This window comes from Trichoplusia ni, chromosome 26 (genome assembly GCF_003590095.1).
Source record: "Trichoplusia ni isolate ovarian cell line Hi5 chromosome 26, tn1, whole genome shotgun sequence".
Lineage (NCBI taxonomy): Eukaryota > Metazoa > Arthropoda > Insecta > Lepidoptera > Noctuidae > Trichoplusia > Trichoplusia ni.
The window spans coordinates 105,269-126,039 of NC_039503.1; the positions used below are offsets into that span (position 1 = coordinate 105,269).

The 20,771-nt window shown below is 34.3% G+C and overlaps 1 protein-coding gene across 3 annotated transcripts in view; it reads right to left on the reverse strand.

Annotated features, from left to right (window-relative positions):
• The window catches only part of LOC113505691 (rho guanine nucleotide exchange factor 12), a 94,030-nt gene that overhangs the window by 26,647 nt on the left and 46,612 nt on the right, over positions 1-20,771 (reverse strand). For all 3 annotated transcript variants that reach the window (XM_026888494.1, XM_026888493.1, XM_026888495.1), the window contains one exon: positions 20,120-20,188. In XM_026888494.1, the coding sequence (XP_026744295.1) occupies positions 20,120-20,188 (69 nt within the window). The remainder of the gene's footprint in view (positions 1-20,119; positions 20,189-20,771) is intronic.

Consider the following 20,771-nt stretch of genomic DNA (forward strand, 5'->3'; position numbering starts at 1 on the left):
TTAAGTTTAAATTAGCATTTGCAAGGCTAAATGCAACTATAAGATATGAAATTTTATGTTGTTTATCTAAATTGTCGACATTATTGGACAAATTCTCCATTTAACTTTAAACGATTTAAAACCACAAGACAGCATCGCAAAATAAATTCCTATTCAAAATCTATTTTACACCTTCCTAAAAAACCTTCAAAATTCTAAAAATAGCAAACACCAGCCAGAAAATTCTGTCCAAATATTTCCATAATCAGACAGCTGTCATCTCGCACGGCTCACGAGACGTGTACGAGTAGTAAAGCGCGCACCTGGCGCCAGGCTCGCTCGCTTCACATATAAAACTATAAACAATAGGCATCTGACACTTTACGGCCGATAAACACGTCTTCTGATCACAAACAACACATACGTAAACATTAAGACGAAAGGGCGCTAGTTTTTAAATATGACACAATGCAAAATAATTTCAGAAGGTTCGCTTAAAAAGCTACGCTGTTCTGCGTCTACTTTTATTTCGTTATTCTTGCTTAGCCATGTTACCTTTATATATTTTAGATTTCTATAGATATTATCATTGTTAACGATGACATCTAATAATTTAACAACTAGCCTGTTTGTGTCTCGATAAGAAACACACTTTCAGCTAAATCGTTCAGAAATTGATGTCGCCATAAATTATAGAAACTTACAAAATGATACTTCTGTAAATTCTTGCAACTTATAAATATGAAAAGTGTTGCCAAATTTAGAGTAAAACTCAACAGTAATATGAATTTATAGCGCTGACCTTAAAAGTTAAAAGTTTCGCAGACAATAAGGATGCCAGTCTAATGAATGTTTATTAACTCACAAAAATAATAACATTATTAACAACGACTTCGAGAAGGAATAATTTTGAAGTTCTTTTGTTTTACCGTAAGAAACTTTTAGTACGAGAAGAGAAGTTGGTCAAAGTTATATCATAAGGTTTTATCTAAGTTGGTGTGTTTGTTTCGTTCAAGGTTTCGTTAAAAACGTTTGGAACAGATCATAATGTGGTCCATAGCTTGTAATGGGTGTTCCAGTAACGGCGCTGTTGGCTAATAAAAGATATGTTGTGAGCGGAAAAATCGAGTTAGCAGTTTTCACCGTGTCAGCTCATGATTAAGGACTTCGGTTAGGTCAATACTCAATACTTTATTGCTTCCATAATGTAGTTACAGGTGGTAATTTTAAGTACAATGATCAATTATGGACCCCGTAGGGCACAGCATTATGGTAGGAGAGAGGAAGAGCTCTGTTTTATAATTTATTAGTTATTTATTTCGCTTTTTAACGGGTCGGAAACTATTCGGACTATCCTGATAAATATCCCTGAGTAAACAGCTAATAAATAAAAAAATAAAATCATTACGATGCAGCGATGCTACATAGTCTGGAACATTTATGAGAATTTTAAAAGTTAAGTAGTTTTTTTTTATCTGTGGTATATGGACTTAAACCCCATACATTTAAATCCGTTTAGGCATTTAGATGGAATAGAGAAACTCATAATGCTACACTATATGAGCACTGAAAACATAAGACATTTCGGCAGTCGTGGAAAGAGGCGCGTGTATTCGAGCGCGAGTGATAAATGAAACTGCTACATTCATATTCAGATATTTTCTTGGATACCCTTGAACTTAAGTGTTAGTAAAAAATTGTCTCTTGGAGTCGATTTTGAGTGTGCTACATAGCAATGAAACCGGTAAAGTCGGAATTGAAAACCTACATTTATGACAGTATCAAGTTTACCAGTGTTTACCGATGCAGTTGCTAAACCTCATTTTTTTAACAATATTTCATATTTGTAACAACAGCACATACCTACAAATAATCTGTGAAAATTTTAATTGCTTAGCTGTCATAGAGTGTCCGACAGGAGCCTTAGTGATGAGGTCACAGTTTTGCACAGACTAACTCGCAAATTGCTTCTGAAACAGCCCAAAAATGTAATTGTACGGCTAAGGCATGAAGGTCCGACTCCGTATCAAAACAAAAGCCGGACAAGTCTATGGAAAGGTTCCGGGACAATTTGTTAATTAAATCGGACAGGGGGAGGTCCATTCGCGTCCAAATATAACAGCTAACATCTATTATTTACGACTGAACTCTTGTTTTTATTGCGATACCTTTTAACGTTTTTTTTTTAATAAATTAAATATTGTATTGTATTGAAGGATTTCTTCACGTTTAAATTAAATAATCAAAAGCAGTTTCATTTTGGTATAATTCTCCGAACACAATAAATTATATTTTGTAGGTAATGAAAATTGTGTTGTAAATAGTATAAAAGAACCAGATACAGCAATTAAAAACTTAATAACTTCTCCTTTGTAGAATTACTGATAAGATGATGTAATATACACAAACGAATCGTTCAAAATAATATAACTGTTGTCTTGAGAAAAAAGGGCATTTAATTACTTAATAAAGCAATAGTATCACGTAAAGTAATTATTTTTGTTAACATTCACTGACGGGAAACTTGCGTTTTTTTATTGAAAATTTCTTTTAAGAGAAATCAAAACAACAAAACGAAAAAATCTTTTAGGATAATCTTGACGTTCTCAATAAAAAGTATCTCTATGAAGACAAACAGGAGGCTATGCAAATGTTTTGCAAGCGACGCGCGATGCCCGCTAAATATAGGAGGGTGTGTCGTAACGGGCAAACAGATCGGACGTAAAAAAAATGTTTACTTTATACGCCGGGATCGAAGGGAAGTGTATTAAACAGGTTTGTGTTTATGTACCCTTGAATTACACAATTAGTATTGTGACTTGTGATGTTGAATGGGGATTCGAATTCTATACGAACCAATCAAACTATAGGTTCTGAAATCAGGGTAATATAGAGTTGGGATAGTTATTAAGTGTACAGGTGTAAAGATTAATATATGTAAAACATAGGAATTTGCACGGAATTTGCTAATATGTTATGCTCATTACTTGCCTGTACATTCCAAGCATTTTCCCCTGCCATGGAACATACATAGGGCAGTCGTTTTTGTACAGTTTAATTTCAGCCGTTGTTTTTGTTAAAGCGCTGGAATCCTCATGGACTCCCCGCATTGAGGATACGGGCAGTATCAGACGAAACTACTACTAGCTACTTAACTTGCTATCTCAAACTAAACCGCCGTACAAAGTCTCCCGCATTTGGTCGGGTGGGTGGCAAAGCCTAGCAATTCATCTCGAGTTTTATATCATACAACATTTTAGGTACATCCTGAAATTAAATCTTCTTCCTTTTACGTGTATGTATCTTATTAAATACCTGTACATTTCTTATACGTAGGTACTGTAAGATGTTGGCGCGATAACGGCGCCCATTGTACGATCGCTTTCATTTTTACGTTCGTTTCGTTTGTTATTCAAATGGATACAATAAACAGGGCATTCCTATTATATTTGAGCACCGAGTTCGAGTAGACGCAGAACATAAAGTGGCGGTTTAAGGAAATTTGTTTCGAGGGAAATATGAATACAAGATCAGTAGGGTATAAGTTGATGTATAGATTCAGATCTCAAGAAAACATGTAAATATATGACTCCCCGGTGATAGGCCCTTTCCATATGATTATAGGAGGAATGAGCATTGATCACTGCTCTTGCGTCACAGTAAGTTAAGTAAGAGCTTAAGGCTCAATACGGATACTCAGGTTAATGTCTGTCCCAGTCATGAAGCGGGGATGAATGATGCCTTATCTCATTTTTCGTCATTGATTTTATTTATAACTGAAAACAAACTGAAATTTTAAAATACATATAACACAAAATAATAAGGAAATATACAAAAAAGACCGACTAGAAAATACAGATAAATATTATCCGTCATCCCATAAAGCGAATAGCAATAACGAAGTCACTTCACGACCCAAGCATTCTTAGATAGAACATCAAAACTAAATTCAAGTAATACCCCAAGACGAAGATAATTCGCGGAAATTCCCTATCAAAACCAGTCAAGGGCAGTGTCATGACAACTGTCCCTGTACTATGAGGTTATAAATTAAAACTGTCTGTATTGCGCAAGTGAGAAAGCGCTCTATATTACGTAGTTTTGTCTCGCTACCGCAAGGGAAACATTTCTACTTTAAGATCGGATAGTAAGCGGGCAAGGATTCTAAAACAATGCAAATCGTCTTTAGATCGGATTCGCCAAAGTTTTTGAATTATTGCTGACGAGTTATTAATCAGTGAGGTAGTTGGGTAGACGCAGGACAGCGACGGGTAGGACCTGAGATGGGGGGGGAGTCGTCTCCCTAAAGCCATTATTACGAAATCGGAAAGTCATTTAGATTCGACAAGTTTCGTATTGTATTATGATGGATTCGCGTTTATCTGTCTGGAAAGCCAGATGTCGAGGTTTACCTTGAAGTTATTAGGAGACAGGTACGGTCAGCAACAAAAATCTGTAATATCGGTGATGGACATGTTTTCAGTATAATTTCAGTGTTTAACATGCTTCGTTCCAAGAGTCCCAATTCAAATTTTGTTGTTTTTTCTAATTTTATGTTTTATTTTTATCGTTGCATAATAGGTTTGAAACGTTCCCGTCGTTGCAAATCTAGTCGGCTTATCAAACCGACATAGACTTAAGTTACAGAATATACATAAGAGGAAAATAGTAATAATTGGAGCTTACTTCTCTCTTCAACTTGAATACAAAAAATGCAAATAGTCTGATAGAAATATGCATCTATTTAATATTGAAACGCGCTACTTCATCTCGTTACCTTATCTTGTTAGTCGCGAACAATTAGCTGCACTCTTTAAGTAATGCGACTACAGAAAAATGTAGAGTTTAACACTTTAGAACTTTATTAATACATTATTACTCAAATAGAGAGTGTTTTAAAGCTCAATATTCATTCGCAACTCTCTCAGACGCTATAGTTGCCTCTCACGTGAACTGCGAATAATATTTCAGAACGAGCGCGTCGTAAATATGAAACGCGGCGTTGCCTTTAAACTTTACTGCATTGTTTGACTGCATCCAAATTAGCTAGCAGACTACGCTATAAAATTAGGCAGTATTTACTTTGGTAATAAAACGTGATTATACAATATTTCGAGGCAATTTATATCGCTTACTATGAATATATGTGGTATTACAAACTCAATTTATACTAATCATCCCAATATTATAAGGGCGTAACACGGTAAGTATGTATGTTGGCTCCCCGAGCACAAACTGCTTGACCTTGTTTTAATCAATTTTAGTATGGATGTAACTAAGACTCTGGCTGGACTGACAAGCTGCATTTCATCCGTGATTGCCGCTGTGGGCTACAAGTACCTTGGTACAATTAAATTTTATTTTAACTTAAGGCAATCTAAAAAGATTTATGAATAATCCAAATTACCGACATGAGAAAGCATGTGGCTAAGCTATAACCGCATAAGTGATTCGATCACAGGTTAAGCTATGCTTGACGCGGTTGGTCCGTAGATGGGTGACCATCTTTGTCATAACGAGTTCCTCCGTGTTTCGGAAGGCAAGTTAAATGGTGGATCCCGGCTGTTATTCCTACATCTTTGACAGTCGTTACAGGTAGTCAGAAGCTTGAAAAAGTCTGACAGCCAGTCTAACCAAGGGGTATCGTGTTGCCCAAGTAACTGGGTTAAGGAGGTCAGATAGGCAGTCGCTCCTTGTAAAACACTGGTACTTAGCTGAAACCGGTTGGACTGGTAGCCGACCCCAACATAGTTGGGAAAAGGCTAGGCCAATGAAAAAAAGAAAGCATGTGTGAAGACCCGCCACCTAGTCTACATATTGTCTTGGTTAATACGCAGTAGAGCAAGGCTAAGGCGCGCCTTTCCGAAGCCTGCACCACGTCACTATACTACGCCACCATAAACAATATCATTTAAAAGCTGCGTCGTTTGTAACACGCACGTTGTGTTTACATTGTCATATTATCTATGGTATATAGGGGGAAATCTATCATGATTTTGAGGTGATGGTCTCTGTTATTCGGCTTTCGATGTAAGTTTTGTCGAATTTATTAGAACTTGTTTTTATGGAAAATCAAGACTATGTTGTACTTTATTCTTAACATCAAAATATGATGTTAAATTGGCAGATGCAAGAGCTGGATTTTAAAACGACCCGAACGAAAGAAAATAAATACCGGAACATAATTAATGTTTAAGTAATTCTTTTTTGTTTAGTCAGAAAGGAAATGTCTAATTCAGCGCAATCAAAAAAATACTTTTGCAGAACGTTTTAATAATGCGCGATAACAATTTATTACGAAATCAAAACCAACGTGAAAATGTGCGGTAACAATTAATGGCTTTATATTTCAACCCGACATAGTCATAATTGGAAGGCATCCAAAGATATCATTCTGACTCTGAAGTCTTGAAAAATGAAAGTAAAAACTAGATTGACTGGAACTTATTTACTCTAGAATCACTTCTTCAAAATCTTGAAATCCTAAAACCTATAAAATACCTAACCACCACCATTATCCATTATAAAAATGACAATAAAGAATCAACTTCAGATTGTAATTGTGCATTTAACAAATAAATAATAATTATAACCATTGAAATTAGGACAATCACGGTTTTCACAACCTACATCATACAACACAGACTTACAAATATAAAACATGTAGATATGACACAATTCCTCGCGAAACCGTGAACATTTAACAGCACACAGGTACAGTATACCTCTATGGGAGACAAAGTCTGTTTCCCGTGGTGACGTCATTTGATTCTCAATGCCAACCGACTTCCCCTCGGTTCCGCGGCGGGACAATATGGCAATGCTACGAGTTCTATCTGGTGCCTGTCAACTAACTTGTGACGTACAATGGTGGGAGCTTGTTAGGTTATTGTGGGGGTGTATGAATAAATATGGTTGAGTGTGTATCTCTTGTATGTTCTTTGAATTTTGGGTAAATTAAACGGCTGTTATACATGTAGGCAGGTAGCGAATATCAAGCAGGGGTGAGACTTTTGTTTGCTTCCTAAAATTGTTATTTTAGTCAATAAATTATCAGGTTTTCTATGGTCTTGTTAACACTAGCATAGACGTCAAAGAAGCAGACCCTGGCAAAGCTTTCTGAATGACTTGATTTTTAGAACTGATGACAAACAAGTAGCTTTAGTACCTTTGCTCAACAGTAAGATCTTTTAGATATATTAAATGTAATCAGTGTTAGCGATCACAGAAGTTTGTTTCCAGCATATTGTTTCCAGCTAACTACTTTTTAAAATGTAAGTAAACCTCAGTCGTCCCATTGCTAAAAAGCTCACTACCTTCTTCCTACCTATATAAAATTCAGCGCGCGTCTATTTATTCATAAGTCTAGAGGCGCTGATTAAAATGACAAAAGCACGCGCACGCGATGTCACTCATAAACAGCTGCTATTTGTTCCGCAATCACGTGTACCACCTACATCGTTTAAATATTATTATATTATTTATATTTTTACACGTTATAGAGCTTTCACTAAATACGTGTTAATTAAACCAAATAGGGTTAATGAACAACAGACGCACTGTGTTTTGTTCCATCGATTATTGAAATGACAGGTAAGCTGCTACTTAACTGTCACTTTAGTGAGCGCAGCAAATAAGTATTGTTCTTTTTGCTTTACTCACGCCTTTTTGGGGCTCGAAGGACAATTGTGAATTCTACGGATACGTAGAAGAATATTTATGTTACACTTAGCTACTTAAATAGCTTAATTAAATAGCTCCTAGGATACATTAGTGAATTTTAAGGCGACCTCAAATATTCAGGGTCAGCCAATTTACATCTTGAAGTGATAGAAACCATGAAACTCAACGGAAACTATAACTGATTGACGGTTCAGTATACGAAAAGCAGTTTACTAAGCGTAGTTGAAACAAGAAGTACGATCTGATATTTTTGTGATAGAAATGTAACCTCACTTAAAATAACACAAACCAAAAAAGACAGCGATACAAACTACCCCAAAAGAAAAACATTTTTCCATCAGAATAAGCATCCCATAAACCACTTCCCAGGACCCTATAGGTCCATTTAATATATCACTATAGTTTTGTTTACATGGCTCTCACTACGTCAGGATAAACGTCGGCAAGGGCGCGCCGATTTACCCTTGTTTATTGTACATTGCGTAGTTACGACGCTCGTTACTGTAATGCTAGTTTGTTGTTATGAGGTAATAGCGCAATGTATATCGTACTTATAGTTGTGTGGTTAACTCCGATATTTATTAGGTAAAGCGACTGAAGCTTTTTTGTATATGAAGGAACTTTTTGTTAAGCGACACTAGGTAGTATTTTCCAGCTTAGTTTGTTGAGAAAATCCCTTAAATTGTTTTGTTTACGATACATTGAGTAGTTTGGCGGTTTTTTAGGTAAAGCCGGTTTAGTAGTATAAGATGATAGCGTAATGAATGAGTAAGGTCAAAATATCTTTTTTAGGTAGATTTTTCTTTGCTAAAATGATTTTAGGTCTTTGTTTCCTTTTCTAAGATAGGAGAAAATTCGAGAGCTAGTATCAAATGTAGCAAAAATGGATTAAATAGAAGAGTACTTTCAAATGAATGATGGAGCTTTCAAATTAAAGTATTTTTGACCCTGTGAATTGTCATTTTAATAAGCGCATATTGCCAAAACCTACACCTATTCCGCGTACCTAAAAAAAACGTTTTTACATTCCATACATAATGCAGTAGCAATAACTTGAATTTCCCAACATGGTGACCTTTCAAGTCATCCAGTGTGCCAAAACGGTATGAAAGAATTTAAACTATAAGACAAAGTATCTGCATTGACGTAACATTTAAAAGTACTAAGTATTGACGTACGAATATAAACGAAATTAATTTCGAGAGGAGAATCAACGAATTGGTAATACAATTGGGGCAGAGGCTGATTCGGTCGTAAAATTAAAATATATGCATTGATAATGTGTATATTTTATTGCAGATTGCCGAAATTTTGAAAATAATGATGATTTTCTCTAGTTTTCTCCCAAATCGATCCGTAATTCCTTTAGGTAAAAAAAATCGAGTTTACACCACCAAAAACACAAGCAGAAAATATACAATTAAAAACCCCTTAACAAAAGTCGGTCAGGCTTTCAGAAACCTGGAGTAAAACATGTGGAAAACTTTGAAAAACTATTTGAAATTCTTTCGTAAATAATAAAATGGATGACTAACGTGGATGTTCAGTTTCACATGCAATATCGATCGGTAATATCGTAGGGGAGTATACAGTTACATAACTTATTAGAAGACCTATCTATACTGATATAATAAAGCGGTAAAGTTTATGACGTCATCTCTGGATCTACCGAAACGATTTTCACAACTGTTATCAACAGAAAGCCGCGTTATTTATAAGTGTCTTTTAATTTTTTCTCCTCAAAAATTATAAGAAAAAAACTCAACATAAAAGAATGGGTAAGTGTTGTTATTTGCTCTATTATTATTACACCAAAAAATACCGCCAGTCAAAATGACACGGGACCTTTAGACAAATTACATTTGTCTGTTAGCGCTGGAAGACTTTTCCCAAAGTACAGTGTTAAGAAAAATTAGATGATCAAATCAGAAATTATCAGTCAGAAGTACAACCAACACAAGCAGTGGTTAGCTGTCTGACTGTTGTACCGGAGGTCTTAGGCTCGATTCCCGCGCGATATTTTTATTATATCTGGATGGCTAGAAATGTATTTATCAGTTCTCTACTAATCATAATAAAAGCTTTGCTTAGTTTGAAACTAGATGGCATAGTGTGAAAATTGTGGAATATTATTATTATTTCTCACTTTGATCATCTACTTTTGCCGTTGACTGTACTAAACTGACAGGTCTAAGCCACAGAGGAATTTAATTCTTATACATTTAACGATTTCCATTTGTTTTCTCTTCTTACGAGATATACATAATGCTTGGAGTTTTTTATAGAGTTTAACGAGTTAAATGATACAATTGTATCGCAATTGAACTATCAATACAATTGGACTCTTGAAATTAATGTTTGTTACGTATGTATGATTGGCGATATACATGCTTTAGCTTTTTGGTTTTCTTTTTGTCGATTTGATTTTAGGTTTGATAGTAACTATCGTGAGAATGATTCATTATTAAATGATGTAGCAGTTTACTCACGCGTATTTATCAGGGGTGCCCGACTAGTTTCGGACCCAACCCCGGAGTCCTTAATCATGAGCAGACGCGGCGGGATTGCGAGTCGAACTGATTTCAGGTTTGTACATTCGAAACATTACTAGTATTGTAATATGTCCAAAAACTTCACCTACCCGAAATACTTAATAATGCAAATTATTTTGATTGAAAACGAACAATAATATTTATTATTAAATTGATATTCTTTTTTGTATACAACAATGGAATTCTCTGAGATATTTATACAGTTTTTATACTAATATATTACGCATTGCAAAGCAAATTGGTCTTTATCAATATTTTTATTAAAATTCTGATAAGTATGAAATACCAAACAATTTGTATGTTTACTGATATTAAATAAATTGTTTCTAGAACTATTCGGTCTAGAATTTGCCTCGATATATCACTATACATTTAGTATATACACATAGTTCGGCTTTCTACTACACTAAAACTTTGAAGAATTCTGGTTATGACATACAAAAGCACAATAAAAGAGATTTTTTGATTCGGCAAAACAAGCCTTAATGCTAGCTAGTTAAGAACCATTTTTGAATTAACATAATATTTAATATGAAAAACTAAAATTCTGATTTCATAAAGGAGTTTTGAATAGCTAAAACATACGTTAATAATATAGACGTCATCGTATATTTGCACTAACTAATAAAATTCACAAATTACGAGCGACCATTATTGACCTTTTTTATCATCAGTTGATAAACGCACTCAAAATTACTTAGGCGTCCAAATTGGATGTCAAATTACAATACTTATGGAGCGTGTATCAAACACAGCTTATATTCTTACCGTTACATAAAGTACCAAAAATATGACCACAAAAAACTTAAAACACTTCACGAAAAAAGAAAAAAAAACACTTTCCACCAATCAACAAACAAAAATTCAAAATACGAATGCATTCAAATAAACACTAATGTTTTGACATTCGAAACACAAAAATTTAAAATGAAACTTAAAAATTCTTTAACGGTATAAAGAACCAATAATTCGTTTTTCAAATCAAATTCGGGGGGAATTCGTTAGTAAATTCGCGGGAGTTTCGGTTTTCGGTGTGATTTTCGCGCGTCTAGTTAGATACGTCCGTTCGGCGCGCGATCGTCGCCGATACTTCAGAGCTTTCAGTTTCAGGCGGGGGATGGAACGCTTTGTGTTGGCGTCAAGCGTTTACAGCGCTTTTGAATTAGGTAATAGCTTTGTTTGTGATTAAGCTGAGGTTTCATTGTTTATTTTATGTACGTATAGTTGTTGTGTAGTTTTCTTTGTATTTTAAATCTAGGGTATCCATTCTTGTACTGTTAAGTCGTTAATTGTCCGTCCTAAATAATAATTATTTAAAAAACATGTATTTTATAATTAAAAGACCTTAGAAAAATCTTTTTTCTCCGGAGTAGTATAGCTTTGACTCAAACAAAATATTTAAGCATTTGCGTTGATTTAAAAAAAAACATTGCTTGCATTGGTTTCGTTTAAATTTTCATTGAAATTTGAAAAAAAGTAACAAATAATATGAATTTTAATTATTGCTGATTGTATGTGTATGATCGATGGTTTCCTTTTCATACGAATAGAGTATGTTTCATCTTATTCTCACCTGAAAAATCATTAACCAGGCCTATAAGAATCAGAATCAGATATTTATTTGTATAGAATGTAGGTATTACAAAAAGCTGGTAACATAAGTTTAAGGGTCCTTGTACATTGGTATTTGGCCTAGTACTATCTGTAGTGTAATGATGACTTAACAAATTACTCTATTCCGATCACCAAAGTCGGTTAAATAAGTTAAGTGTATTTTATAGTGGGGCGGAGATAAACCGTATCTGCGCACAACGAGTAACTAATTGCAATGTTCGATAATACTATCGGGGGTTCAAGGACGAGCTTTTTGATAGGTCCAACGTTTTAATTTCAACCTAATTATTCTTTTGACAGCTGGATACTAAATGGATTAATAGAAAGTGATATAAAAGTATGAAGGCGTTCTACCGTTTTCTATTAAACTTTCAGTTATTAAGGCTCCACTGTCTGTCCATACACATTTCTGTCGCCAGGCTGTATGTCATGAACTGAAATTAGCTCGATAGCTTTTTACAGATGATATAAAGTTGTCGCCGCTGATGTTAAGCAAAGGACAGTAAGGTCATAAAATTGATGGGCAACCATTTTATGCCACTTTAGCCTATTTGTACGACTCGCTATTTGTAGTGCGTCTCGCTCTTAACCAATTTTAAAATCTCATACTGTCTACACACTTAAACGTATACATTTCCAATACATAGCCATATAAGACCATCTTCAAAAAAACTTTACCTTATATTGTCTTACAACGAAGAACATCAATAAAGTTGTAAAATTGTTATCAAGCGACGCACACTGGGGCAAGCTGTATGAAGGCGATGCCCAAAATTGAATTTCTAAAATGAGGGTATTTCAAGAAACTTATGACAAAACATCAAAGTTCGATATATTTCGCATCACATAGCATTGATATTATCCATCCAAAGGTTATCAGTTCGCTAATATATTGCCACAAAGTTGATAGAATTGATAGTTGTTGCATTTGCACTATTTCGTCTGCGTGATTCAAGTGTACATAACTTCACTGTTATTGAAGTTATCCAAAAACTAAAATATGTCCAGTGAAGATCAAGGTCAGTACTATTATAAATAAAAGTCAAATAGGGCAAAAGTATTATATAATATTAGTAAATAACAATATATTTATTTTATTGTATTTTATAATTAAAGTAATGATATTTTAATTTTGCGCGAAGTTCTTTTGAAATGAATTAGTGTTATGTATAATACAAACCTTCATTTTTAAGAAACCAAACGCAATAGTGAAAGAACTTTGCGCAAATTCAAAATATTGCTTTCAATGCTATAACAGGCGCATAAGTATTTTTTTAATTATTTTCAGATATGTCGAAAAACGTCATTATCAGTAGAAAAACTTTAGTAGAAGTATTTTTTAAGAGTAAATATAAATCATTTGATAGTAAATTTAAAGAAATAATAGATTTTGTTGCTTCCCAAACGAATTGTCCTACGCAATCTCGTACAGATTTAACTTTACAACTGCGTAACTTCAAGCGACAATTTAACACGAAATGGTTACTACACGGTAAACATAGAGAAAGACTATTCGCTAATGAAAAGACTTGGTTGGATGGAAGTTGTAAATTTACACGTTTTGTAGTCATAAACTCAGGAAGGCCCACTTCAAATTTTAGTGACTCTAGCGAAAATTCAAAACGCAGAAAAACATCTAGTCTGCGTGCTGAGATGGATGCAGATTTTTTAACTTATGCAGCACAAATGAAGCTAAGGTCCTCAGGTAGAACCACAGAAGCACAAGTTATTAAAAAAATGTCAGTATGTCCCAAATACGCAAAAGACTGTTTTGACATATCTACCGAAATAAAGGTCAAGAAAATATCACCGCGGGAAGCACTTTCATTACTAATTGAGGCTCAACTATCTCGTAAACAATATGAAATTATCAGAAACTACGCTAAAGATATTTTTCCATCTTACAAGTTGGTGCAGGCAGAAAAGGCTCTTTGCTATCCGAAAGACGTTCAGGTTACAGAAACTGAAGCTGTCGTGCCCCTTCAGTCGTTGCTTGATCACACTGCCACTCGTCTGATACATTCACAAAAAAGTGTTCTTCTTACGCAGTCAATAAGCTCTTCGGATAAAATTGTATTGCATACGAAATGGGGTTTTGACGGAAGCTCCAGTCATACCCAATACAAACAAAAGTTTATTTCGGAGACTGCTGACGACAAATATATGTTTTTAAGTAGTCTCGTTCCATTAAGACTTTCGTATGAGAAAAATGATAGCACAGTTGTTTTGTGGCAAAATCCAAAGCCTTCTTCATCACGATTTTGTCGGCCGATAAGTCTCCAGTATCGTAAAGAAACTGATGAATTAGTCAAAGCAAAAAAACAAGACATTGATCAACAAGTTGAAAATTTGTCACCAACAAAGATTAAAGTGAATGAGAATGTATATGAAGTTGTGCATAAGGCTATTTTTACAATGGTGGATGGTAAATTATGTAATGCCCTCTCAGATACGAAATCTACATTGAAGTGTTATTTATGTAATGCCACCTCTAAAGAATTTAATAATTTAAATACTGTTCTGCAAAAACCCGTCAAAAATGATTTCATATCGTTTGGTTTATCAGTCTTACATTGCTGGATACGATTGTTTGAATTTTTTTTGCACCTTTCTTATAAATTACCCATTCAGGAGTGGCGTGTGAATAAAGAAAACAAAGAGACAGTAGAACAAAATAAAAAACGAATTCAGACTGAGTTTAGAAAACAACTATCCCTTATTGTAGACAAACCAAAACCTGGCTTTGGCAACAGCAATGACGGGAATGTGGCACGTATTTTCTTCCAAAACTTTGAAAAGTCAGCCGCGATAACACAGATTGATTCGCAGCTTATAAAACGATTCTACATAATATTGCAAACGATATCAAGTGGGTTTAAAATAAATTCACACAAGTTTCAAACATTTTGTCATGAAACTGCTTCTCTTTACGTAAGTCTGTATCCATGGATGCCAATGACACCTACAGTCCACAAACTTTTAATACATGGCCCTGAAATTGTTACCCAAGCTTTGTTGCCGATTGGTCAACTCAGTGAAGAAGCCCAGGAGTCTAGAAATAAGGATTTTAAAACGTACCGAGAACGTTTTAGTCGAAAAACATCCAGAACTGAAAATCTCATAGACATCATGAATCGCTTGTTCATATCCTCAGACCCCATCTTAAGCCTGATGCGCAAAGTGCCTAAAATGAAACGAAAACCCTTCGATCCGGAGGTTATTGAGATGTTAGAAGAAGAATAAAGGTTAATCATTAAGTTTATTACACTACTAACATTTTGGGTATTGCTTCCATATAGCTTGCCCCAGTGTGCGACGGTGAGACGATTAATAATTCTTATAAAATATTAGCCGTGGACGATGCCGCGTCCCGAGGGAGCCCTAATAGAAATTGACGTCTTAACGAACAAATTGAACCCGAGTTTGTATTGATCATGAACGTTCAAACTGAACGTCAATCGCTGTTTGTAATTTTGGATGGTTTTCTATAAGACAGGTAAAGTTTTACGGGGAATTGAATTCGATGTCTTTTTTATTAATTTTCTTTATTTGATTTATGAGAGTTAAGAGTCTGCAGTGCTAGGGCTACACTTGTCATGTATAGATATTTTAGACACCTGGTTGTATTATATTTTAGTTTGAAAAATAAACTTAAAAAATATGTAAATTAGAGGATATAGTATGTTACAAACAAGGTTTTTCCTACTAAAAGATGTCATTTTAAAGATATTACACTTTTATGGAAAATCGAAAAAAAAGCGAAAGTAACATAAGTTATTATTTTTTTAATTTCATCCTGTCACACTAGACGTTAAAATAGCATATAACAAAGAAAATGAGTCTGAAAATGAAACTCGTAGAGCAAAGCCCTAAAGCATTAACGTTATGATTGTTAAGTTGTTTGTAGAGCACTAGAAATAGAATCGGTGCCTATTCGCGGTCGCAACTGACGCAAATCGAAACCGATTTCCTATGACATTAACTTTTAAATGTCATTCAAATACCATGATATCGTAAAACAAGACTGTTGGTTAGGTGTAACTTGGATAGCACTATGTAAGGCGTATAGCGGTCATAGCGGTGTCTTGCTTGCACAATGACAATCGTTTTACTTTGGAAGGCCGTGGTACAGGGTTTGGACTGACGTATTAAACCAGGCTGGATATAATTGATAGTGTGATAGGTTATATCTATTATTTGTTTGATCGATATTGGCAGGTGCATTTGATATAGGTTTTCCAGAACCTTAGCTATTTCCAGAAATGTTTATTTAAAATTAACAGTCGTATCAGAATTGTATTTCTTAAATTAATATTTGTAATAGTTTATGTTATAAAGAGAAGCACGATCCCTCAGAAAAAAACATACATAATTTTGAATTTGGAACAAAACATAACATAGTTTTTTTGGCGACCTAATAAAAAATAAAGTCTCTTTAAAGCCAGTGTCATCGACCGCTTCAGAACTGATACACTTATCTAATTTTCACTGGACAATACAGATTTCCTTATTTTTATAACTCTTTTTACTAGTAGGGGCCATAAGCAATGAATATTTAGATAACATCTCTGAAGCCTATAGTTAACCTCTGTAATCCTCAGAGAAATGAACCCGACGCGGTTACTGTACGGGTGTAGGAAGCGGGATAACAATCCCCGAAGCAATTAGTCACCGATAACATATTCATATGTATAAGCTGTTACTGAGGACGCGCATTTGTTAAACCCACTTCAAGATGCTGATGAAATAACACATAGAAATAGTTTTTACGTGTATTTAGATAAAGTTCTAATTTAAATGACGTTTACTCAATTAAGCACGTTTTCAGACGTGAAAATTGACTCTGAACAGAGTTGTCTGTCTCAGAGCAAGTAAGACAATCTTCACTGCTTTTTAGGAGTCTAGTTGTGGAGAAGAAATGCCGCACTAATCTCCTTAGTATGAAAAAATCTTAGCTGAATAGGTTCAACAATTAACACAAACTCCACAAGTGAAAATTTAAAAAGAAATTGTTAGAATATAGCGTTATGCACTGACAGATGAGGTTGGTGTTATTCTTAATTTCTATAAAACAAATTAGTCATAATTTTGTTTTAAAATATAACATCAGTGAAGCTTTCTTCAACCCAGATTTCATCCATCACATTTCTCAAAACTCAAAACAAGTCTTCATCAAATCATTTATCAGACTAGACCGAATAAAAATTAAAGCACTCAACTACTTAAGCATTTGAGGAAAGTAAATTGTTGTAACAGAAAATCTATCGCATCTCAGAGCATGATAAACTAGTATTCACAAATACGCGTCCACACTACAGAGAAATGAACCGGAACAATCCTATTTATAACTGTAGTAACCAAATTAACTAGGTCTGCCAGACACTTTGATTGTGTAACTGTTATTGTGTTTTCAAATGTCATATTATGCTGGTCGTGTTAGGAAGTAGAGTTTGCCCGAACGTTTTGATTCGTCTTGAATAATAAATTAAGCGTTTTGGATTTATTATGAGATGTGATACGATGTTGTCTGTTATACTGGAATAGAACTTGTGATTTGTCGGTGTGAGAATGGTTTTTTGGGTTCCGCATAGAAAGGGTAAAAACGTCACAAAGTCACCAGGTCACTATCACAAGAACTATAATAACTAGACAGTAACAGTTGAAACTAACATAGATGGATTATTTAAGCAAAGGTTGCTACGGCCGAAAACTTCATGCGTGAATAGATTTTATGGGAAATTTGTTTTTCCTTAGCCTATTCTACGGTATCCTCACTGTCCGACGGTCATATTTGTAGTTTACTTTGTGTTTTGATCCATTTGGATCACAATCATATTATTATTTGTCACAACTGGACCGTAGTAGGTCAGCTACATTCATATTACCAATTTTGGGTTCTGTTCACCTTTCGTAGGTATATTAAGGTCAGCTTCCAGTCTTAGAGGATTCACCGGAATATCGTATATTACGTGGACAAAGTATCTTTTCGTTCCTTGCAACCTATTGTAGGTCGACCGAGTCTTTTATAAAGCTAGGCTTAACGTTCATTATGCCGTTCGCCGGATTATACTTGGGCAAAAAACTCATCTATTTTTGTCTAGTCTGGTCCAGTCAATGCCTACGATGACATTAATTTCATAGATATGTTCAACTAGCTTTTGCCCGCGACTTCGTTCGCGTGGAACAGTGACTTCCGGCAGATTTTTGGTTTTACTCACATAGTTCCCGATCTCGCGGGATTTTTGAGAAGTTCCCGCTTCCGCAGAATTTTTGGGATAAAAACTATCCTATGTCCAACCAAATGCGTGTAACGAAACCATAGCGCGATCTATTTCGATCCCAACGCCATCTATCGACCATAGTGACAACTCGGATTATTTATCTATACTCCGTTCGGGCATTTTCTTTGTACTAAAAGTAGTATTATATTTTTTATATGTTATTTTATTATTTTTTTCATACCTTTTTACTATTTATTTACTTTTTTCCGATGAATTAAAACAACATGAACCGAACTCGTGTAACGATCGACACCATTGCGCGTAGTACTAATAGAATTATCTATACTCCGTTAGAGCATTTTCTTTGTAGTAAAACTTTTATTATATTAATATTATTTTTTTTACACCTTTTTACTGTTTATTTACATTTTTCTGATGGATTTTCCGATGAATTAAAACAATAACATGAAGCGAACACGTGTAATAACACCATTGCGCGATTAACGCCATCTATCTACGGAGCATAGGAACAGCTCGACATTTGACCAATAGATGGCACTATTATATAGTATGTCCGTAATAAATTTTATTTTTTATTTTTATTTTTTGTAATAAAAACTATCCTATGTCCTTTCTCAAGTTTGAAACTATGTCTGTACCAAATTTCACACAAATCGGTTCAGTAGTTTAGGCGTGAAGAAAAGACAGACAGACAGACAGAAAGACAGACAGACAGACAGACAGAGTTACTTTCGCATTTATAATATTAGTTTGGATAAAACATCTTGTTTCTAAAGAAAATACACAACTGTTCGAACTCCTTTATTATTGTGATTATGCCGTTGCATCAGCTCATTATGCAGGATTTCGTCATTGAATTCGAAACTATTCCCATAAATACACGTGAATGTAAATATTTTTCAAACTTTGCCATACGTATGTTAGACATGCTACGTGGATATCAAAAATCATTTTTAATAACCAAATACTAAATTATATTATTACATTGTGGAAGAGAGATGCCGCCCTACACCTTTAAGTACGCTATCACGCTTCCACCAATTGCAAGAATACTTTCAGACGTCACAGTAAACACCCATCACATTTATCACTCCAAAAAAAATATATACAGACTTGCTTTAATTACAACAGTGAATATGTTAATAACACATTGCAGTGATCACGCAACGAGTTAAAACAACGTTACGTATAATATTATTGCAGTTACGTTGCTAACGTAGTTTTTGTTCGCGTTCGAATTGTATTGTAAATCAGTTTACATCGGATTTAGATCAATCAAGCTAATTTTATGTTTGTTTGATTATAAGTTAAAAGGAATTAATGTTACGCCTATTTTGAGAGCACTCGGTTTAGTTATAACGTCAGATATGTAAATTACTGAAAGCGTTTTCTTAAAAAGAAAGCGCGCTAATCAAATCCTTAAGAAAAGCAGTTGTGGACGGCTCTAGTATTAAGCAGATCTTTCTAAACTTTGCGCGAATTTCTCAACATTTATATAAGTTGAGAACAAAACGTTAAGCACCAAACATACTAGAATAACAAATTAATTATCACCATCGTTATTCACATGGATCCAATATAAATGTGGTTTTCTTTCATGTCTATATTAACAAATAAATATATGAATATGAATATGAACATTTCTTTAGGCGGTCATACAATGAATAAATACATAATTCAGCTCGATAAACATGTAAGATGTTACTTTCTAACATATTTGTGTTATTCTACGTATGCCTGCGTATACCCGCATATAGAAGAATCGTGACATAACGATAAAATTATGAAAAATAATTATTCACTAAAATAATTTTCAAGAAAATGCATATCGCATTTGTGTTTTAACTTAGGAGAACCCGTTTACACCGTATTACAATAAAATAACCGTGATAACGCAACGCAACTACCACTTAACTATAAAATCAAGTTTCAATGTTGTTGGCGAGAGATGGCGCTCTCACATTCACAATTGCCTTCCAGTACTAAGACACGTTTCAGCTGAAATATAAATACATGAATATATACGTACTATAATATAAAGTGACTTACCTATGACTGAGGCAGTGAGCGTCTGGTCCCAGGGCGGCTCATCCTCGGCCTTGCGAAAACTTCTCTCCACTGTTGTAACAAATAAGCAAACAATAAATTATTAAAGACCAATATTTAATAGGTTTGTAACGGGATATCAAAAATTTAAAACAATAGACCAGATTTGAGTGTTCTTGCTGTTCAGGGCTGAATTTTCATTTAGAATTGAAAACTAAAAAATGAAAAATGGGATAATCATATGCAAAAATAATATTTCTAATCCGATTATTACTTCTAGAGATAATTGCAATCTTTTATATAAGTAATATTGATTTGACTTAGGCTTTGAAAATTCAACAGTTGTTGGATGCTATGCTATTTTGTTTTATTTTAAATGAAACAAAACCGTTACTTATTACCTCTTTAAACTTGATTAGAACTCATAGACCGATATTAATTTATGGTTACATATAGGTAACGGAAAGAAAACAGTGGAAATATCTGACGGACATAAGCAATTAAATAAAGGTAGTGAAATATACATGTCCCGGTAAAAAATAAATATGGAATTGTTTAATGTTAAATATAATTACAATTAAGGATAAGCTAGTCAGGAAACGTTATACCGGTCAGTTACGTATGAACTAACACTGGTATCGGTCGAGGATTTTTA